The sequence below is a fragment of the Cygnus olor genome, chromosome 8 (assembly GCF_009769625.2).
Source record: "Cygnus olor isolate bCygOlo1 chromosome 8, bCygOlo1.pri.v2, whole genome shotgun sequence".
Taxonomy (NCBI): Eukaryota; Metazoa; Chordata; class Aves; order Anseriformes; family Anatidae; genus Cygnus; species Cygnus olor.
The window spans coordinates 28236421-28260432 of NC_049176.1; the positions used below are offsets into that span (position 1 = coordinate 28236421).

Consider the following 24012-nt stretch of genomic DNA (forward strand, 5'->3'; position numbering starts at 1 on the left):
TTCTTTCCACGATCAGGATGTTAGAGATGCCAGCCAACATAACCGCAGGTATCTCAGAAGCCTGACATCAGAAAATAAAAGTTTGCTCCTTTCCTTCCTTGTTCTTACCATGCTTGAAGGCTCCCCTTCCTACAGACTTTCCTAAGCTTTCAACTCTAAAGCTTCAGTGCTTCCTTGCTTCACAGAGTGCAATTGCTGAGGTTGAGTTAGGGGCTGAGGCTGAAATAGCCCCATGAACAGAAATATCCACGCTAGGAAGGTCTGTACCTAGCACCTCTAACATCAGAGTCACTGCATGCACCAGGGCAAAGGGAGCGACCAGGTGAAAATTCCTCTTTTCAGACTTCTTGGATTAATCAGAAATGTCAATAATGGGAAATGCTCAGCACATTCAGTATAAACATAGCTAAGTACAGTTCCTTCCCTTTTTTCTTTCACTGTAGTTACCCACCACACAATCTAAAGGCAGTATCAGGAATTAAATGTTAATCAGATGAAGATGGCAGTCTTACTATTCACTGTTCTCACCTCTTCTGGAAAATCACTACTCATCCTTGACACTGCTCCTGAACAAAGGGAAAACAACTAGATACAAATCTTGCTATGAACAGCTCTGCAAACAGTTGATGTTTTTTCACCTGTGAAAGTCAGGCCTTTCATAGGCTGCTCCTTATCTCCAACCATAAAGGGAGAAAAAAGTAAGTTATCCATATGATGTCACATTTACCTGCTAAGAACCCATAGCCATTTGTAGAAGAGTTACTTATAAGAATGGCTACTATTAGGATGAGGTTTTGAAAGCTTAAGATCACAAAAGGAAGAGACAAAACAGAGAAACAAAGATACTTGCTAGAAGCTGCTGAATTATATCTAAATGAGAATATGGGATAGCAGAAGGAATGAAGAAATCAAATTGCTAAGGCACATTGAAAGATCAGGGCACAAAATACTAGGCAGGTGAGTATCCTGAATACATCGAGACAAGGTAAGTAAAGATGTTGTATGGGCACAGCTGATTTAATACAAATGCCGGGAACAGCACTTGAAATTTCTGAACACAATACTAAGTCTTGCTCCTGAGAGGTCCATTCATCTGAGTTGTACACTGTGGTGATCTTGGTGTGAAGAACCATGTTCTGAAAGAGCCAAGTAATCTCCATCTTGCACACAAAAGTGGCTTTTAAGCAGGCTGTGATTCTTTTGTACTACATGTTTCTCTCCAAACACAGGCTCAATACACAACCCAGTAGTACGTCCTGAACTGATCATTTTCCATGGAGATTAGACTCTCCATTGCTCTGATGATACCAGGCTGCAGAATTAGATGGGCTGGTTTTTGCAAGTGGATTTCCCTCAGACTGCTACATGGCACTGCATTGAGGCACAATGATGCTCGTGTATCTCCAGCGTATTTGCTGGAGAGATGCTTCTTTCTGTCCTGCTTCCTGTTCCAGCCTACTGCTCTTAGGAATTACTATAATATGATAATCAGTGGCATTATTTAACACTTCCCAGAACATATTTCTGAGAACTATATATATATAATATAGATTGTATAGATGCAAGATTGTAAAAACATTAACAGAAAACACAGAGAAAAAACACCCTATGGAGTCACTGGCAAAATATTATTCTTGTAGCACCCAGAGACCCCTGATAGGTAGAAGAAAGTAGTTTAGCAAGCATTATATAAAAACAGAACAAAAGGTGTCCCTCACTTGACTGTCTTACACTGTAGTATGCATCAACAGACTTCAATTACTGTTACAAGATATTTCCAGAACTCCTGATAGGTAAATATGTGTGATGCTAGCTTACAAATGATGCTAACTATCTTTGTGACAGTCAGAAAATTAGAAAGAGATTTTATCATTATTCTTCCTGTGATGAATTTCAGAAATATCCCGACTATGACAAACCATAATAAACAAATGCACATAGGATTGCAGAGTGTAGGCTTCAGATAAAGGTCATATCCTTTTTCTTGATCTAAGAAGGAAATCCTGAAACAGTCTGAAGCTGGAATAGCTGGCTTCATCAGTGCTGGCTGGGGTCAGACGAAGGCAAAGCCAAATTGCTGTGTGGCATCATCAATCTGCAAGAAGCAGTTCTTGGTGGAGTACTATAACCAATGGATGCTCCTGCCACACCAAGAGTCAGCCCAGCTTGACTATATCCATATACTGTCATTTTTAGACTCAAGAAGACACAAGGCTTAATGCTACTTTTGCTTCAGCCCCCTAAAGCTGAGCTGAATAAGGGGGTGATCCCTTCTCTTGGCACTATATATTATTAAGAGAAAATCTTATTACTGCCAAGTAGATCAAAGCTAAGTTATCATAAGATCTTTTTTTCTTAACCATATTTAGTGTACAAAGTAAAGTGACTCCTAATGAAACTATTAATTTTGAGTTGAAACCAGATTGCCTAGGCTCAGGGCAGATAAGTCACTGGTAAACACAGTGTGATTTCTGTACAAAAATAAAAAGGGTTCTACCATTGTTATGGATTTCTTCCAGGAGCTCTGTGCTGAAGCACAGAAGCAGCACCAGATCACTTATTTGGGTAATACAAAACATGAATGGCAGACAGGGAGAAGATAATGAAACGTATCCTTCAAATAGTAACGCTAGAGTGTATTTGGATAGAATAACAATGCTCAGCACACATAAAAATTTGTAGCTTTACTGTCTCTTTGGTAGAACTTATATACTGTATTGAAGCAAATCACAAAACGTTCACTAGCAAACACATTTCCAATGTGTTCTGTAACACAGAAGATGAAAAGATCATCTTTCCCGTCTGTTTGGATTTAAATGACTTATGTTTGATGAGTAATTTTGAAAATATCAGTATGCCAATGCTAATATGAATGATCATAACTTTCAGATGTTTTTAATTTGCAGTTGGAGATAAAAATACACAAACCCATTTCAATAATTTTTACATGCAGATAATACATTTGTTTCTTCTGCTGATTTACACATTGATTTAGAGTAGAGGTGTTCATGTATCATTACATAATTTAACTTAATGTTTGTTATGTCTATGGGTAAGATGTCTTATTCCACTTAATATGTTACATCTGCCTAAAGGCCAGACTGGGTTTAATAAAAAAAATGTTCTGCATAATATACTGTTAGTAATGGCTCAAATTCCCTACTTCCCCTTAGAATTTGAACACAAAGTAAAATAAGTCTACATTTCTTTAAAGCATGCAGGCAGCTGAAACACATATTTGCATAAGTTGCAACACTTAGTGAACGGCAAAAGCCATGCAAACCACTGAGCATGAGGAATACACCGTGGATAATGGAGAGGAAAAAAGGAAGAGATGAAAAGAAAAAGCAAACCATGCATCCATGAAAGCAATGGTAGGCACTGGTGGAAGAATAAGTGAGCACCTCAGGGTGTAGAGAAAAAAAGGACAGATACCTACCCCAACCTGCGCTATCTAGCTACCGACCTGTGGACTTATAGTATCACCAGTTGGCTCACCAAATGGATCACTGTTGGATGAGGCCTGAGACCCATCAGGCTAGAATACAAGAACATAACACCTTTTTTTCTCAACAATAGAAAGTGAAAAGTCAACACGAGGTTATTTTCATGCTGTGGGCATAACAAGTACATCCTATCTCATGAAAACCAGGAAGTGAGACCTCACCATTGATACGTTCTCAAAAGCCATAATGCTTTTCTGTAGCTAATGCAGACAGGAAAGGACTACACCAGTACCTGTTGGAGTCCATGCAGGAGATGCCACAGATTTCAAAGGTACTGGATTAGATAAACCAGAACTGCAAAAGGCCCTGAAAAGCAGTGAATCTACATGAATCAGAAAGAGTCCAAGCTTGTGTCATTTTGTACCTTTGGGTCCATATTTGTACAGACTCCTCCTTGCCTTTGCTCCACTTAGGCTCTTATCTGCCTAAGATACCTTATGATTTAAAGTCATCTCTTTTTGAAACCATTTCTTGCTTTGGTTCACTGAGTTTAAGGCAAAGAAATAGCAAGGGCCAGAACATTGAGGAATGCAACGAGGCAAGCAACTGGGATGCCAGAAGGTGCAAGACAACATCAACCATCAACTTTTAACACACAACCTCTCATATCTCTTTCTGCATCCTCAGCACGTATGTCATCGGACTCCCTTACCATCAGTAAGTGAATGCTGGTATGCTAAAAAGGGCATTGTACACAGTTAACACTTACAGCTTTACATATGAATTCTGAGTTTGGTTCCTCACATGCAGTATTAGGCTGTATCAGCATAAATACCATGCTGATGTTGTCAGTTATCAAAATCAAACCTGCAAGGGAGTCCTGTCTGCAGCTCCCCCTTAAATTCCACCCTGTCCTACTAGAATAGTTATTTCTGAGACTACCAAACAACATTTAAGTAACTTCTCTCTCTTTTCTAGCTAAGAAGTGTGATCAGTATTTAGAAGCCTTGTTGCTACTCACAGCCTCCTGCTCCTCACTTTTGCTTGGGCTTTCAAATCCCTCTTCAAAGAGGTCATCTGCAGCAGGGTCGCTGGTATGAGATGCTGATGATTTTGATGGAGAACTTTGTCTGGGTGCAGGGGTTGGAGCTAAACAAAGATTAAGGTAACAGCCACAGAATTTACATCTGTTAATTTGTTCAGAGGGACACAGCAACACAAAATTTGTTCATGCTCTAGAGCCCTCAACTCATATTACCCTTGAAAATTATTTTTAGCAAAAAACTGTAAGAGGTAAATTTAAACAGAAGTCACTATCAATTCCATAAGTTTGATTTCATTTGGTGATTTCCAAACTAAGTCTGGCTGCATCTGGCTTATGTCTTTAGGAACCAGGGAGACATCACAACATTACATTAAGAATGCGTGAGTTGCTTGCGCTATGGCAGGTAAGCAAAACACAAGGTCTCTGAGTGGCCTCTGGTAAATCTCCTCATGAATTCCTTTTCAGAAATCTGCAAAATCCTGTCTTCATGCTATGACCACAATAAGCTTATTTTTCAGCTGTTTAATGAATTTCCCCACATGTTCAATACTTCAAGCTATTAGAATAAATACCCGTCCCCTAATTTGTACCACGTATGGCTTGAATGGGACATAAGAGAAACCATTTGTAGGGTTGAATGCTATAGGCATTTTCCAACCAGCTTGCATGTCCCTAGCACAGAACATGTATTACTGTCATATAAACAATTAAATTTCAGACTGTATTGGGGTTGTTGATTTCAATGGTCTCTGTAACACTTTTCTTTATGGCTGGAACACATTTAATAAGCCAGACCATGCATAAAGGTTCTCAGTCCATATTTGTATTGCAATTTACTGTTTGAAAAGTGAAATGCTTTGAGGAGCAGCCACATTTGAGGAAAGTGATGGCAGAAAGGAGATGAGTACTCACGTGAGTTTGTTGATGGTGTCGTGGAAGTCACAGGAGTCAAATTTAATTGAGAGATGTCAAAGTCATCGCAATCATCTGCTTCCTGTGCCATCCCAACTTTGTTAAAGTAACTTGAGAAGGCCTCTGAGGTACAACTGAGGGAAGGCTGATCTGGTTTTCTTGATGGCACTGGTGGAGGCTGAGCCATCTGGAAATCTTTAAACATTTCTTTTCCCATTTTCTGTCTGGGCCTGTCTGTCTGTGGACTTGATCTGTTGGAATCACTTGTGGGTGGAACAGTAGCTATAGGAGCAATGGTACCTTGAAACATGGCTGCTTGTAAAGGCAAAACAGTTTGTGTTGGCATGAAGGCAGTTGGTTGGAACTGACCAGCTACAGATGGCCATGGTTGCTGAGTAGGAGGAAAAATACCGGGTTGGCCCCATGCTATCGGCTGTCCTCCCTGCATCACCTGAGCAACTGGAGGCTGAGCACCCATGGCCAACTGCTGTTGAACAAGTGGTTGCTGTCCCCAGAACGAGGGCAGAACAGCTCCCATGGCAACATAACCTTCAAAGAATAAAGAAAGCGGGAAAAAAATATGATAATGTCAAGAGCACGCAGAAAGCTACACAGTAAATCAGAAATACGCAGCTACATTGGTGGTCCCAGAGCTTCAGCACACTTAAAAAGAAAACTGAAAGACGTGGTTGAATTCATATCAATAAACAAATACTTGTATACAAAAACAGGGGTTGGTGCGTATTGGCAATATCCTTCTCTGAACAGAACACTATTCTCTTCTTCCTCAGAGACTATCCCGTGTGTCTGTGAATACCTATCTGCACGGACCTCATCAGCAGCCACCTGGCAGCTCCCTTCTTTGGGGCTCAGGAGAGCCCCAAGAAAAAGAGAGAGAGAGCTTCGTGTGACTAAATTAATGAGTGATGAAAGGAACAGTAACTTTGAAACACATCATATTTTAATAGGTGGCTATGATGTATTTTCCAGGTGCCCTTTTATCTCGCACCCACTGTAACCTTGTGGAAGCAGTGACGGTTTTCATCTGACATTATCCCTGAACACTTCACCATCTGCATAACCTTTCTGAGAGACACAGTGGCTAATCTGATTCCGCATCAGACAAGGAGTTAACCAATTAGAAAGTCACTGTTGAATGATTCAAGGCACTCCTCTTTCTTTTTCCTCCTAACTGGAGCTGAGAGCATTGTTCTCGCAGTGCTCTGAGTATCCCAGGGAGAGATTATCAGTTAAAACCACGTTCCTTGCATGCCTGTGCAGAATGTTACATAGATCGTGAATTTTGAGCACTTTGAGGAAAGCAGAAAAGTCTAGAGGAAATATCAGGATTTGACTAAGTGGAATATCTTTGAAATATAATCAAAATCTTCATGTTTCATCCTCTATTTACTGAAGACAGCAGAAGATTGCAGAGAAACCAAAGCTAAACTAACTGCTTTTTTCTCTCTTGCTGCTGTACCTAGAATGTATGTTATCCAGATGGTGGAACTATGGTTGAACTTCGAGTGAAGTTTTTGGGTTTTGCTTTTAATAATGTTGGTAAATTCTAAATAATGTATTCTCAGCTTGTTAATGACTTGTTTTGCCTCGCCCTGCAGCACTGTCCTCAAAATCCTTCCTACTTCCACTGCACTGAATTAATGACAAATACTAAAATGCAAGCCTGACCTGAGAACTGATGACCAAATTTGAGTCAAACCCATATTTCCAGTAGATTTCTTACCTGAGGGTACGGCAGCAGTGCTGAAAGGTACAGAACCAAACATGTCTGTACTAGCAGGAAGTGACTGGGATGAAGATGGGATAAAGGCATCACCTGGAGTAGCAGGAGTCTGCAGTAAGGCAGGAATAAAACACAACAATTGACATGTCAGCTGCAGCTTCTGCTGCATATACTTTGCTGTGAATGCTAAACATTCTCTGTAGCTCACAGTTTTGCAGAGAAAAAAAAGAGAAAAAAACAATGGAAAGACAGAAGGAGAGAAGCAGTAGAAATAAAGAATGTTAGAATGTGCTGGAGACAGGAGAAAAAGAAAATGAGAGAGACTTTGTATTAGAGGAAAAATAAAAACAGAATTTCCCTGGACTAATTTCATGCAAATATCGACATGATTTTTCTCTCCAGAACATGCAGACTTCTGCATCTACGCGTTAGGTGACAACCAGTATAAGCTACAGACTCAGGCATTAATGTAAAAAAAATAAATAGTAAAGGCAAATGAAACATCTGCAAGATTTATGGAAAGGTGAATAAATATTGCTTCCAATTAACCGACAGGACCAGAGCCATAGGTCTACATTAAAGGAGAAAGACAGTATAATTGAGCAAACTAAGGATGAGGAGACAGGACTTTGAAAATCTAGTCCCAGTCCCAAATACCTTAGAGATCTGAGGCTGGTGACTTCCCAGCACCTCAATTTTCTCTGAATATTCATATTCCCTACAGCCTAAAGTATGGTTCAAAAACATAATGAGAAAATAACTGTTTTCATTCTATGATGCAGAAAAGCCTGGTGAGAAAAATCTTCTTTCCTCTGAAAACACATTCAGCCCTGCCTCTCTCCACTCTTTTGTCTTCCTTCCTTTAACAGCAGTTCTGGGATGTGTGCTTGGTGGAACCAAGGAGACGTGATATATAAGGCTGTAACTGGATCTTCCTGCAGTGCAGTGGAGAGACAGGGAGTTCAAGACAGAGAGCAGTGAAGCATGCAGCTCTGATAAACACCAGGGAAGGAGATCTGCAGTTCAGATTATATCTTATGTGACACCTAGCCCTATATCAGATAAATAAAAATTGAAGATATTTTTGCACTTCTTCAAGAAGCAGTGATTCCACATTCAATTTGCTTCACTTTTATTTTCTCACAACATAAGAACTACTTTGAAATCCTCCCTACTGCAAGGGCCAATGACCTGAATTGTAAATGTGCTCAATAAATGTGCTGAAAATAGGATGCAGAAAAAGACACTGTTCAGTTTCCCTGGTTACTTACCGGGGGAGAGGTTACATCAGGAGGAGTGGACATGTCCCCAAAAAGCTCTAGTTGGGTAACAGCCTGTAAAGATAAAATAACATTTCTATTTATCTCTAGAGGAGAAGAAAGTACAAGTTAATTAGTAATAACTTGTAAAGTTAACTAGTTACAGCTATCAATATAAATAAATAAATAAAGCCATGTAGGCTTCAAATGTCCAGTCCCATATAGAGGAAGTACACAGGCTCAAGCTGTGGGATTTTGATATTGCTGATGGACCTAAATAGGTGGCAACTGACCCTATAAAATGATCCTGTGGGGAATTCTCCCCCCTAAAAAATGAATGAAGTGTGAAAAAACTATTCCGAATGGGACCGGATGCATTATTGCTCTTCCCTTAACATCAGTAAACACCAAGCATGATTTACCGCCAGACCTTTTTCCCTGGCTCCTTTTCTAAACCCCCAATTCAAGGTCTTAAAACCCAGTAGCAGACTGTGGAAGTGACAGAAGGATACAGAAGGGAAGGACTTTTAAAGTACTGCCTGATTTCCCCTTGCCCATGGGACAGGTGTGACCTGGATAAGTGGACTTGAAGGAGGATGCATAACTGGGTTATTTTAAGTTTGTAACTCTACATTTAACTCATGCTGGAAATGTTTTCTAAGGGCATCCTTCAGCTTGATCTCAAATTAGGTCACCCATACAGGTGTCATGCAACTGGACCAGTAGGGAAAAAGCACTTTGATAATGAGGAGCACCTTGCGTGGCTTCATAATCAAACCTCCTTCACATGCTCTGGAATAAAATTGCTCTCCTCCACCCGTTACCTCACCACCCTGTCAAACTGCTGGGATAAAGGACCTCATATTCTAACTATAAATTAGAGTGAGATATCAATTGAGGTTCATATAACAATCTGAAGGACCCCTATAGGGATGTTTCACTTTCCAAGGGTCCATTTCAGGACAGCCTGGCTCCAGCACTCATCCTCTAGCCGTTATTTTAACAAACACTGTGATTAAGGTAATGGGGTTTTCCACTACAGGGACAGCTACAGAGTGTGGCCAATTTTTACAACTAGAAAGCAGATCATGGCTGAACCATAAGGACAGGAATAAGCACAGAGTCTGTGCACGCCCACATACAGATCTGGGTGGAAGGCAGCAGGAGCAGTAACACACCCAGGAAAGATGTCCCCTTCAGCTGGGGGCTCTCCCTCAGTGCTGCTCTCCAGCTGCAAATCAGTTCAGGTGGAGTCCAGGGCCACTAAAGCACGGATCCTTCAAAACTCCACAGGAAACCTAAAATCCATCCACCTTCCTTACCAGGGTGGCTAGACAGGAAAACTGTGCTGGCAGCTCAAGGACTACTTCCCTAATACCTTCCTTCTGCGTACAGGCTTTCCATCTCCCCTGAATTCTATTCAGTCATTCCCACATATACGGGAAGGCAGAATTCTTGGTATAAATGAGATTTAATGCAAAGCTTAACTCAGTTCATTGAATCCCAACTCATCTTAGGCACATAAACTTTGCATCCGTATCACATACGGGCTTGAAATTCAGCTGTCTTGATCTGCAAACCTAGTTGAAAGTTAGCCCTTGTGCTAACCACCACGCTGGCTCATCAGTCCTAACAGCTTTAAAGCCTAAGGGGAAAAAGCACCCAAAGATTTTTTTTTCCTCCCCATTTTCTATTATAAATGAACTTTCAAGAAATTAGACTATAATTTAAAAGGTAATAATTTCAAAGGTTTATACATTTTTGCAATCCAATATCTATTCCCATTTACAAAAGCAATGCTACAATCACTTTCACCTGGAATTTGTAGAGCAGCTTGGATGATTCTCAACTTTATGTCTAACAACGTACCCAGGGATGAATTATTTCATGTTTTCTCACCTCATGCCATATATTAAATAGATCACATTGCTTTAGTGGTATGACAATATATTTTCCTCTTATGGGCCTATATATCCCTGGAAGTATCTGTGAGGAAATGGAAGGAGGAAAAAAGAAGAAAATCTACATTTTCTTCAGGGCACACTGATTCAAGAGTATATTACTACTGCTGGAAGTAACTTGTGCAAAAACAAAAAAAGCCCATAAATCACTTCTGTAGGGTGCACACACTAGGCAAGCATTGTGAAAATGCCCAGACAAGTTGGAATAATGACAACAGCAGCGTTCCTTCCGAAATCACTTCAAGCCTCCTGTAGGCTTTACAGATTCAAGAGATGCTAAGTGACACCGCATCACAGAAGAGGTCACTTTCTTCTCATCTCTCCAAATCACTTGTTCAGCAGCAGTCCTAAAGCTGCTCTTTTGCTGCATAAGGATTAGCTTTCTACAGAGCTGTCCCTAGTACCCTCCTCTCTGACTCGCTATGTAATAGCCTCAGTCCTTCTGAGGAGGCCACAAGCAAAGGCTCCCGCAGGGCTTCCACCCCGGGTCAGGGAGCAGGAGAGATGATCAGAGGGGGTGAGAAAGTGCAGGGCACATGTGGTTACACAGACTGTAACTTATAGGTCTTTTGGGGAAAAATACTATGCATTTCGTAACAATTCTGAAAATGGATTGTGAATATACTTCTGAACTCAGGATTATATGGTACATACTCAGAAGGAGGTAACTCAGATCTCTTTGCCTCAGTACTTCTGTGAAACAGAAACAATAATACTTCCCAAAGTGCTCCAAGGTGATGGATCTTGGGAAATCCTTCACAGAAATAATTCTGTTAAAGTTCTTGGAAGAAACTCTGTGGATGGATTTCTAAACAGGCAGCTGAACAGAGTGATATCAAAGCTGACTTAGGTATTTATTGTAATAAGATAAATCCTTGTTCACAATATTCCCCAAGGAAAATGAATATATTTACAGGGGGATTATTTCTCACCAAATAGCTACTTTATATGCAACAGGAGCTACAGAACTACTTCAGAAAATGGAAACAGAAATTTACTCGGAATGAAACTTCATAATTTACTTACTAGAGACAACCTTAAGCAGCAGCACTTGGAGGTGGGATTTTAGTCTCACGTGGTTCAGATCTGGATTCTGAGTCTAGCTTGCTTCTACAATCCAATTCTCAGCCTATGTAAACGCACACAACCCCTCTGACACAAACACAGTTTTATCCACTTCCAGCTTATGAGATTCTGGCCACCATCTTCTACTTTTGTGATTTCAGTGTCACTACAGAACTGAGCACACCCACTACACTTTTTTGAATTATTCACATCTGATATTAGCTATGTCCTAGTGAAGTTAATCCCAAGCCGAACATTTTCAAATTGCACTATTCCTATGGCTGATTTTATCTATATTTCCTTAAAACATTTTTAGTGCCACGACCTTACCTGAGTGACTGAAACAAGATTTTCATCAATGTCCAGCAATAAGTTTCCATTCTCCAGCTGTAAAGCATGATTTATGAAATGAAATGAATGATTTATGAAAATGACATGAATTTCTGAGCATGAAAATGATAACCTCCATAATTATTGACTTCACTGTTGAAATGAAAACCCTTTCAATCTTGTAGGGAGTACAGATATGGGATCACAGTCAAAATGGTGATTTAAAATGCTGCTAGGATATAGGGGCCAACAGGTAAACATACGCTTTATCCGTGCTAAATCTAGTCTTCTGGTGCATACAACAATGTCAGTGCTTGCATCATAACTATTTACTTTTTCAGATATTTATTTATTCAACAATAAGCGTACACAGTGAGGTCTGATCTTGCTTATGTTACTGGAACTTGTCAGTGGCTTGGTGAAAGGAAGGACTTAACATACTCAGAGGGAAAAAAAGCAAAACAGTTTTGGACAACAAAAGCTCTAAAAGCACATATTTTTGGAAAAACACAGCTTCCTCTTAACTAGGAGAACAATAAATGTAAATGTATTTAAGATGCAAGTTTCCCTTCCATAGCAATATTGAAAATTACTTACATAAGTCAATTCAAATGATGTTTAAATTCTGTTTGTATGTATGTGTAAACATGAGTCTACTGTGCACATACCCACACACACATATGTATCTATATCCATCTACATATTTAACGTCAATAATGACTTAAGTGTCCTCAGAATGCTAAATTTCAGACAACAGAAGTGTTAGAGACTTTACTTCTTAAGAAACAAACAACAGCAAATCATTGAAAATTGAATCTTAGATGACTGAGTAGCTTCACAGGAATTTAAAACAAGCTAAAAAGTCTCAGGAACAGCCCAGAATGTTTCCCCTCTTGCCCCCCCTCTCACCTCAGACCCTGAAGGAGCAGGTTGTGCCCTCGCCGCAACCCCCAGCCACCCCGATGGCTCTGGGGAACCAGCAGGGAAACAATTGTGGCTCCACATGGAGGGGACGTGTGAGCAGCAGTCAACGAACGGGCCATCAGAAATTCCCACCTGTGTGCCACGGAACCTAGCAGAAAACATTTGCCTGACACATCCTGGCACACCCCCGAGTGCCCAATTATCGTGCAGCATTGGGCTGCCTCTTCCCTCAGCTCGCGGCCTGCATCTCACGCTGCTGAGGAGACACGACACCTCCTGAGGGTGAAATACCCGTGTCTTCCAGAGCGCTGAACTGCCTTCACCAGCAACCCTGGTGAGGTTGCAAGGCATCTACCAAGGGCAGAATTTGGCCTCTGAGCCTTCCGCCAGTTGGGCTATTCAACGCACACAGCTTAACCTTCATGATTTCAGTTAACAATCTGCTCCCTCCTCCTCCAGGGCACGACACTAAACAACCAGAAGCCTGAGAAGATGCTCCTTGAATGTGAGAACACCTCTACAGCTTAGTCAAGCAGGAACATGAGGGGTTTGTGACCAGTCACATAGACCGAGGCGGAGGAAACAGAATTAATCCTTGTATCTTGGTGACATTAAACCTGTAATGAAAGCTCCGTCTTTCTATATAGGCATGTGAGACAGTGTAAATCTTTTAAACATGAAATATGTAAATCTGGCTTCTTAAAGCAGCAATGAGCTTTTTAAACCACTCCAGCCAGTAATGAAATTCCTCGTGATGCTTTTCACTGTTCGGTAAAGAAAAACATATAATCCAAGAGCTGGGAAAAAGCACTGATAAGAGGTAAATAAACTGCAGCTTTCATAAACCTGAACTGAAAATGATCCACCTCCACTGCTGCATTCCCTCTGATTGCCAACTACTCTGAAAAATATGTCTTCTAAGCAGTGTGGAAGTTTGGATTTTAAAAGAGAAATCTAAGACAGGCATATGGGTCTCCTAAGACTGAGAAGCACCTTACTTGGTTCAGTCCTATCTATATAAAAGCCACAATAGCCAACTTCTGGTACTCGGCCTGGTTTTACCAAAGGCAATGGATCAACACTAACCTACAACAGGAGAAAACCTGCTTAATATTGCTGTACTTTTGCAAGTGAGATGACAAAAGCAGAGTCTCACAAAACACATTTCTGAAATCTCAAAGAGTTACACAGAAATGGTGCTCAAAAAACATGAAAAATAGACACAGTAATTAACTTGCACTCTGATACAGATCTCAGCAAGCTAAAAAGAGTATGTAGGATACTAAATATAGTAATTAACCAGCAATTAGTAATTAACCTTTGTGTTGGCTATTAGCTATTCAAGTCTTTTAAGACAGCAGAGGGATTTACACTTGTTTTCCTGTACTAAGGGTAAGTGTCATAGGACTTGGCCCTGTACACAAAAGAGGGCTCATCCAGGGATCATCCAGCCACGCTGCTTCTCTGTGTTCCCAATTCCCCTGGAACAGTTGGGGGGAATTAAAGTTTAATTACAAGCCAAAGGGTTAATATCAAACCTGATTTTTTTTTAATTTTAGTTGAAAATGTAAATATTTTGTCTATGTCAAATATTTTTTCCGATGGCTCAAATCATTATTTTAGCTCAGCAAAGCTTCAGTTATTTGCACAACCTTATACAGAAGGAATCCTGATATTACCACGAGCATCATGAGCTGCAAGCAGCTTGCTAATTAACTATAATTCATTCTTAAAAAAACAATTAGAACTATAACGAAGGAGCACAGCAGAATCGTGAGTAAACCAATAATCAGTCAAACCACAGCTAGCAGGTTGAGGCACGCAGAAAATATCCAACAGACGCATCGTTTTCCCATAAAAGTATTACTGGATTAATGGAGCAACATGAGATCTCGACAAAGAAGTGCACAGTTCCTTCCTCATTAAGGACGTTACACTGTAGAACTGTCTCACTGCTACTTGATAGCCTCCTTCAAATTAAGGATCTCTTCATATGATAAAAACACATGCGTACTCACTTGCTTATTTTCTCTTCTCATTTGAAGGGAACTTAATTCTGAATTCCCTGTGTACCTTGGGTATTTACTCTTAAGAAAATAGTATGGAAAATGTTTCAGTTCACTGTCTTCTCTGACAGGCTGTAATAAATCAAGAGTCCAGAAGGGTGACTCCTGCCTGGAGCCAGACCCATGCTCCTTGCAGCCACCCCAGCACCTGGGAAAATTTAGGTCCCAGAGCACTGTGGGTGCTTGTGCAAGGTCCCAGCCATAAGGTCACCTCCACCATACCCCCTCCAGAACCCACACGGTGGGCTCAGTGAGCATGGTATACCTGGTCACATCACACGTATTTAAAAGAAATGCTTCGAGTCCAGAAATACCACTGTGTCACTGAAAAACACTGAACTGTTTAAAACATTGACACGAACTGCAAGCTGCTGTACCTTACATTTACTAGAGACTAGCAGGCCCTGACATCTATCCTCTAGAAACACAAGCCTGGCTTGAGATTTCGGTACCTTCACAAACACCTGCAATTTATTGTATGCAGCAGATGCAATGCAAAGATATTAAAATGAAACATATTTTTCCATTCTACATTAAACTGGAAACAAAGGGGAATATTAAAACATTTCAGCTGATGCAGTGGCAATGGCCAGCCTGCACCGAATTTCATTTCGGCATGAAGAAAGGTGTCTGAGCAGGAAAAGCAGGGACCAACAGCTTGCTGTAGCTGGCTCAGCTTCAGGGGCAGCCTTGGCCAGGTCTCCACCTCGAGTTATTGGTGTTAAAACAAAAGGAAAACTTTCAGGAGGAGCACTGAGATGTTCCCAGTTCTGCACAAAATCAGAACAGTTAATGCAATGACTACTCCACGTGTATGTATGTATACCCACTTCTATCTACAACAACAGCAAATGCCATCCAAATCATCAAATAAACTTCTGCCAAAAAAACACATTATCATAACAAACTAATGTATTTTCAAACTTTGCCACAACTAGCTGTACCTGTTAAAAATGCACGCCACACATTGCAATGTGAAGCCTCATACAAGGGATTGGATTGGATGTAACTGAGGCAGGGTATGTGAGCACAGGAGTCTCTCAGCAAAGGGAAGTAGAAATGGAAGGCTCTGTAGACACAGATGGCCAGAGACTGGTCTGTGCAATCTCTTTCTTCTCCTGTAAGAAAAGTGGATCCTGAAAGCCTAACGCTGACAGCAGAGGCTGAAGTTAATGGCTGAAGAATGTCACCAAGCTGCAAGCTGTTTCTGTAAAGCCACTGATGCAAACGTATGGAAAAGAAACAGTTATTAAGCTTTTCTCCACACCAACAGTCACAGAAAGAATTAAGTTTTTGGAGGACGGTCAGAGTGATCTGGAGAGCTGCTTGAACTGCTTTATTGCCAGACATTTTGGGATGCCATTAATCCAGGGACAAACTTTCTGTGTGAGCTGCTGGAGACAGGGGCTGCCCATGTCTTCCAGATGACTGCAGGCATGCTTCCTATGAGATGAGACCTGAAAAATCAGACCTGCAAATGGCACTGTAGAATTAAAGCCAGAATTAAAACAGAGCTCTTCCAAACACAGCTTCTTAGGTGGGGTAGAAGGGTCAGGCAGCCCTTGTGGTTCCTAGACCTGGGTGGGCTCAGGTCCAGCCCAGCTTTATATGGGACCAAGGACCTGGTGTGTATCCTCCTGTGGATGGCTGTTGGTCCTCCCATGCCTTCACCGTAAGCCAATTACTCCCTGCCCATTCCATGCTGGTTTGTGAGTATTTTCCACTTAGACGGTACTAGCCAAATGACTGCCTGTACCGTGAGGCATCAGCTATAATGCTTTGAATCTTTATATAGCAGTAAGATGAGTTGTTTGAAAGCCTTCATAAAATTGTAAGCAGATAGTTTAGACATTTTGATGAGAAGATAAGGTTTTATTGTGATGTGACTGACAGTCTCAGTGAAGGGTATTTACAGTCTGACACTTATTACTAAAAACACCATGACAGGTAGAACTCGATGTGTATGTATAATGGGGAGACGATGGGAAGTTATGACAAAAAGAGCTCATTAAACATTTCACTTTTTTAGAACAGTTAATTTCCCATACAGAACTACAGTTTCTAAGTGGATGGTGCATGAACCACTTAACACAGGCTCTTTGGGGTAAGCTTGCTTTCTTTGTCTGTTTTATGTCTACTCTCAGTGAATGGAGAATGTGAGAATTTGTCTAAGGAAGGAACAAAGAGAAAATGGAACGAATGCAAGAAGAGTGAGTTGATGATACAGAGGAAGGAAGATGTAAATACTGAAAGGAAACTGGAAAGCATGAAAAGGGTGTGTTTGGAGCTGAGCTGCACTGCTTACAGAGGAAATCTCCAGAAGAGTAGGATTTGCTGGGAAGGAAAGCAGCAAAGAAACAGGGAAATAAATTGTATTGAGTAAGCAATCTTTTCATCCCAGTGTCAGAGAGGTGACCGGCCAACCAGCCATCACTCCTAACTGAGTTCAGTGGTACATTCAAATTCTGAGATCCTCATTCCTTTATGGCTCATTTGCACCATATTTACACTACTTGGTATCAGAGACCTCACTGTGACTATGAGGAGTCACACTACAAAGCCCTTGGACACCTTCTGACGAGCGGCCTCCCAGAACCACCCAGCAACGAGTCAGTGCATCCGCCATCTTGACCCGTATGCAGTGTTACGTACGTCTGTTTGATGACACCACCACAAAGATGCTTCATACCCTCACCCACAGTGGGATCCCCCACACACAGAGAAAGCAGCATTTGCCAAAACTGGTCGTGGTTTCATAGGAAGCTACATCTTGTTGAGAATCAGTGTGAATTACACCTCCCAGCTGCAAAGTAACCTTTGAAAAAAGGATTCTGGCTCTTAATTTTTACAGTATAGTAGGACTCATCCCACGTAAGTCTAACCATCTAAAAGTCAAGTTATTCCTTCACGTCCTTTAAAGTCCCTCCACAGCCACAAGAGAATGACACAGACAGGAGGAAATCCCCCCGGAGGCACCTATTTCTCTCCTCTGGCTACTGAGAGACAAGGGTGGAGGGCCCCAAGATGACTAGCTCGGTATCCCTCACTTTTATATGCTGAGGCTAGGGATAATTTGTCTGAGAACACACCAGAGGAAAACAATCCCAAGATGGAAAATCGATCTCTGTCTAGGGAACGTGGACAATTCAGTCTGAACTCAAGCAAAACTTGCTGCATTTTTATTAAGTGTTGTATTTATTGTCACAGGAGAGAATTCATGGTGCCTGAAACCTATTAGGAGCTGCAAAAAGTTTCTCTCCTTTCATCCATTATGAAATTAATGAAAGCAAGATCTCCTGATAAAGAAAGTGTCCTTTTAAGTTTAAACCAGGAAGATGAGCTAGATTATTTGCCCTCAGATTGAATTTTAGAGGTTTATATAATAAGGACAGCTATAAATTGAAAAAAAAATTATGGCAAGTGTCTCAATGACAAAGAGTCTCACACGTGGAAGGGTGAGCCATAAATCAGATGGGCAGTGGAATATTAAATTGCTAATTTTAAGAGCGATTGCTGCCTTTTTTTTTAATACATGTTAATATAAAAAAGTAAAACAAAATCTCCGCTACATATTTCTCCCTCTTCCCTTTTTTCTTTTTTTCCTTTATAAATTAAAGTAGACAACTTGTTTGGAGAAAAAGGTCTAATCACTTTAAATACAACCAAGAAAAAAAAAAAAAAAAAGTCTGCAACAAGCTTCATGGAGATGACAGATTAAGTATATTTGATGATTACAGAGTAGGTCCCATATGCCTTACATCTCACAGCCATGCTCTTTACCAGGACAGTCTAATACCAAAGTGTCTGCAGACATGATTGCAAGTGTACCATACACACAGTCATACTGCAACGACCTAAATTACAGACTATACCCAGAGTAAATTTGAAACATCACTGAAGGAATAATAAAAAAGTCACTGGAAATGTGCAGAGGAAAAATTGTAACACTGAGCTACATGAGAAGTGAGTGAAAAACCTACAGCTATTCCTGGTCCACAAATACCTTAATTAGCTATGCAACGTGAGTTATCTTACTACGTTTTCCCAGCCAGCAAGATGATGGCTCCCTCCTCCTAGTGGATTATCATGAAATATTTATGGCAAGTTTTGTTTGTTTGTGTAAACCACAGAAGTGTCACAATTCAGACCCCATCCAACCCCTCCCCAGCATTTATCTTTTTTATTTGGCATCTCAGTCTCTGTGCTCAGCCCAAGCTGTGCAATTTACCATATCCTTATGTGAGAAGAGCCTTTCTTTCTCTCCCTTGAACACAGGCATTTTTCTGATGCTTACAGCAAACTGAAATTCCTGACCTTTGCCTCAGTTTTTCTCCATTCTCACACAAATCCTCGGAAATACTAATTATCTGTGTAACCAACACAATTAGACAGTTCCTCAAGGTATCGTTTCACTTATAGCCTAAATTTGTGTTAAACAACATAACCCACCCTTCAGCAAATGTATGCCTTGTTGCTAAGGCATCTGTTATTGCACTTCTCCTCTCAGCCACTTGCTACCATTCCTTACACATTCTGGAGATCAATGTTTCACCAATTCTAGATGCTCATACACAGAAAGGGAATGGTGCCATTTGGACAGAACAGCGTATTTTACCCTTCTTTTTGAACAAAATCAACTGTCCATGCAAGGCATGGAACAGAAAGAATTCAGTTTTCAGCCTTCATTGATACTCAACCTGTTAAATACTTTGAGCACTACAGAAATAACACAGCAAAACTGGGAGGAAATCTCTCCATGCTGACTACAGCCTGTAATAACCAGCAAAGTAATGCACTACTTACAGCAAAGATTGTGCCACTTAGGAATTTGTTGAGTGAGGTGTTTTCACACACAATCTTGGAGTAGTAGCTCCTTTCAGAGTTTCCCATGGCTGTTTAAACCAATTGCAATTACACGTATCTCTACCCTACAACTGTACAGCTGTACAGCTCTCGTAACACTAAGCTACCATAGAAGTTGATTTTATTGGAAAAATAATTGCTTTTCCACGGTGTATGTTAGGCAGAATTTTTATATAAGTTTTTTCAAATGACAGAAGAGTAATCCTAATGCAAATTTGCAATGTTTTGTAACATATGATTTGAAGCTGCTTTTGAAATCTTCACCTACTTGCATGTTGTTTTTACAAGGTAGCCTTCTGAGAAGTACAGACATGATAGCTGCAGAAAGCAACTGCAGAGGTCATACAAAACGTTCTGACATAGCTGTTCCTAATGCTACTTCTCTTGGCCTCCACTCTGTTCAGACCTTCCTTCCACTGCTGTCCTACTAAACCAAGCCGTAAGGAGCACAATATATAAAGTACGGCTCTGATGGAGTGCACAGGGGAGAAAACACAGCCATGCTCGGTCAGCATGTGCTATGTGACTGAAGCAAAAACAGAGGGTGATAGAGCCTTGCGTAGATTCGGGTAGTAGAATAACACTTCTGATAGATACAGCAAAGATTCATGTATTAACATGCAGAAGGCTCACTGTCAACTCTTAACCAGATGCCACATTTACAAACTGTGACTTCCTGAAGAATCAATCAGAAAAGACAGAAAGGAGGAGATCTAAGTAATGAATGAGATGGATATAGATGACATTACAACCCTGGTTACCCTGAACCAACCCAACAATAGCAGATCACTGATAAAATAGACATCACACGGAATGTACCAAACATTGCATACAATAATGAAAGTCACAGAAGCTAAGAAACGTACCTTCTTGACTGTATATAAATAGTGAAGATACTTACACTTACAGGTTGACTTTTTGGCACATCATAAACACCTTCCTTCTTTTGGCTGGTAGGAACCTGCAACAAATGAAAACAATGGTCATTACCCCAGCAGGTCTGATGAAAAGTTGAAACCTGCAACTGATATTTAAGTACAGGGTAGTCATTTAAGGATGTTTTCCTTTTCATTCAAGCAGTAATGTTAATGGAGATGATACTGAAGAAATAAAACATCTATCTGAATTTTTAAAATCCTAAAGCTCAATAGTGCTCAGAATTGAGATTTCCATTCTTGGTTAGGTTCAGCTGAATGAAAATCAGGTGCATGTGGACCTCCTTCCTACTAAAGTGGTTGTTTTTCATTTTACTTGGCAGTTAGAAGCGCCCATGGAAGGCACGATCAGGTCAGTATGTCATCTTCCTCCATAACAGAGAACCAGAACAGAGCGACTGATCTGAAGGAGAGAGATACTTGGTCTATGGCATTAGGTTTCTTCCTTCCAATTTATTTAATAACCTAAGTCAAGTAAAGTCACAACACGTATCCCTGCAGTGATGGGACCCTGTAGCTGCTCTAACCAATGTCTGGTCACAATTCTGCAATTTGTACTAAGGAGTTACCAGTCTGTAAGGGTCTGAGGCTGCATAAACACTCACACAGCCAGGGAGCTGAAGTCAACAGCCTCTCTCATGGATAAAGACAATGATAATACAATTAAATAAATTTTGAGTGAGTCTTTAGTTGACCCAACAGTTGTAATTTACACCTTGGGCATTTATATCTTACTTATGTAAATTCATTTGCTTTGTAATACTGGGCTTAATGTGCCTAAGAACTGCTGCTTTATGTATTTATAATTTGTGATTTTATTTCTTTTCCTTCCTAAAAACACTGAATGTCTATTGCAAATGACATAGGCAAAAAGAACGGTAAAAAAAAACACAGGCTCTAAATAGACACGCACACTCTAAGTAAACCAGTGCTGCTTTTTCATTGAACAAAGACATTCAACCTAAGAAGGCTACATTTCAGACATTTATGAAACCTCAAAGGTAAACAGCAGAAATAATATTGCAGATATGAAATTCTGATACAAGAGTAGGTCTAGTTCAGGGGAAGCTGAAGGAATGGCACTTGTTCATTAAACTGCGCTATCATTTCTTACTTTGTATTACATACCTAAAGTTCTCTGTACTGTTCTAACACTCACATGTTCACATTTAGATGTCAAAACTGTGCACATCTTGAATGTGGTGCACATGGAAGAAGCTTTTCAAGAGCACTCAAGAGGCATAAACGCAGAACCTTCAGAGAAACTGAACATGTTTTATTACTATAGGCACTTTTAAAAGATTTCTCTTCTAATACTATCCCGGGAATGACTTGTTTGTCTTGGTTTTCTCAGAGTACTGGTCTCTTCCACTTAAACCACCTATCACATGAGACTAGTAAGTCAACAATTCAATTTAACAGAAAAAAAAACACTCTCTCCTTACAGACTAGTAAATGACCGTACGAAACCAGAAACCATGAATGCTCTACATTTCATAAGTCACTGGAAAGTTTAGTCTTCCTTTAAAAGAGGACAAGTGCTGTGAGATAACCTATACTATAACCAGCACAGTATTTTTACTTTCTCCCTGGAAAGCTTCCCCCTCAATCATTTTCCTCTTCCCCCTCCCAGCTTTTCCCAGAAGTCATCCCCGTTTGCACACTGCTGCCCACAGCTGGTTGTGTAATGACTGTTTCCCTGCACTATTGATTCCGCTGTTTTTACTCCAGCTTATAATTACATTTGAGAAGAGCAGATACTGGCTTCTACTAGCAAGACAGAGAAGCTTTTCTGAAAGGCATTTTCTTTCCCAACCTGTCTTCCTATTGTCCTTACTTGCCAAGCAGCACCAGGTTTCTTTGCATCACTACTTAGACCGGGGTCTGCAAGAGATTTTGCCTGTTTGTTTTTCTTCGCCTGGCAATATCAGCGAAGTGGTATCAGCACCAGTGCTGCTGACAGCTCTGCCTCTGCGACAGGTTGCAAACCATTTACAAACCATTTTGATGGACTTGCATCTTACCAGCAAAATAAGCACTCAACTCCCCCCATTTTAGATTGTCAACTCCTTGCAGTAGAGAACATGCCTCTATACAGAGACCAGTGCTGCTACATACACAACAACAACAACAAACACATAGCAAAATCCTCTCCCCACCTCACTATCATAAAACAATAGACAGACAAAGAGATGCTATTAAGAAATCTGACACTCGCTGAGAGGATTGGTACAGCTCAGTGATCAAATCATGCTCACTGATCAATCTGTGATGGCTGACTTGATGGTCTTCAAGGTCTTTTACAACCTAAATCATTCTAACTAATGCATTAAAGCAGCTTACATAGACAGTATTAAAAGAGCAAACAGACACAGACTTTGGGATAACGTATCAAAGCAAGCTGACAGAGAGAATGCTTAAAAAGAAAGTTGTGACCTCTACTGTATTAAACAGAATTAAGCATTATCACATTCAGCATGCATCTTCCATCTTCAGTTACTTGTTGGGTAGGAATCTCTTCCAATATGGGGAAAAATGAGCTTTTTGAGCACCAGCTCTTGGCTGAAAAAGCAGAGCAGTACCAGGTGAGAATGACTTCAAGCCTTTTTCACGACTTTGAAGTGAGGAGGCATGAGCTAACTGAGGAGACACACATTTTCCAGTGTAGTATGGAAAGACTTTGTAGTAAATAATAGAAACTAGCAGCAATTTATACCAAAACCAACCAACCAAAAAAAACCACCAAAACAAAACGACAAAAAAAACCAACAACTCCCACAAGAAGACCTTTTCCAACATCATTTTGAACAGTAGCCTAGACGGTTCTGAGTTCGTCAAGATCTTGTACGAGAAACATTTTTTTCTGGTGATCTGAGCTGTAAGATCAGAGCTGTGGGGTCCCAGATTTATAGGAATCCAAGAGCTCATGAAGTAGGTGGGAACTAGGAAGCCAGTGGCTCTGGGCAAGTCTATGGTAGCCATACTTCGGCATCTGCCAGCTGCAGTAGACAACAGACTACCACTCGATGGCACCTACTCTCAGCATTTGCCCTATTCAGGGTGTTGCCTATAGCAAATACATACCCAGACTATGGTGCATTATTTATCAGAAAACAGGTGTTTGTTGTGCAGTGCTGTGGGACAAAACACTTCTTCACATCCTGGTACTATCAAATGATGCCTTGAGCAACTCTCTCGTGACTTACAGGGCAGTAATAGAGGAACTTCAAGATGAGTAACTCACTACCTGTTTACCATCTTCTATGCCCCTTTTAAGTAAAACAAAACATCCAAAGAGCCTTCTTGTTCTCTAGGCAACTCTTCAGAACACAGGTCCTACCTCTACCACCAGAGTTTGCTCTAAGATTTCCAGACACAGGGAATGATGACCCCATTTCGCTTGCTTTCACTGATACTTCCCTAAAACGTCCCTACAAGCTTTGCACTTTGATGAAGAGCAAT

General features: G+C 40.6%; 1 protein-coding gene across 18 annotated transcripts in view; it reads right to left on the reverse strand.

The window, feature by feature from the left end:
- The window catches only part of DAB1 (DAB adaptor protein 1), a 417778-nt gene that overhangs the window by 9011 nt on the left and 384755 nt on the right, over positions 1 to 24012 (reverse strand). For 15 of the 18 annotated variants that reach the window (XR_005821955.1, XR_005821956.1, XM_040565211.1 and 12 more), the window contains 7 exons: positions 20517 to 20576; positions 11763 to 11819; positions 8419 to 8481; positions 7148 to 7256; positions 5404 to 5952; positions 4468 to 4595; positions 3440 to 3538 (listed from right to left, as the gene is read on the reverse strand). Coding sequence is in view for 16 of the 18 variants with exons in the window: in XM_040565211.1 (XP_040421145.1) it covers positions 3455 to 3538; positions 4468 to 4595; positions 5404 to 5952; positions 7148 to 7256; positions 8419 to 8481; positions 11763 to 11819; positions 20517 to 20576 (1050 nt within the window). In the remaining 2 variants the exon portion in view is untranslated. The remainder of the gene's footprint in view (positions 1 to 3439; positions 3539 to 4467; positions 4596 to 5403; positions 5953 to 7147; positions 7257 to 8418; positions 8482 to 11762; positions 11820 to 20516; positions 20577 to 24012) is intronic. The other 3 variants (XM_040565220.1, XM_040565223.1, XM_040565219.1) reach the window with 2 other exon arrangements.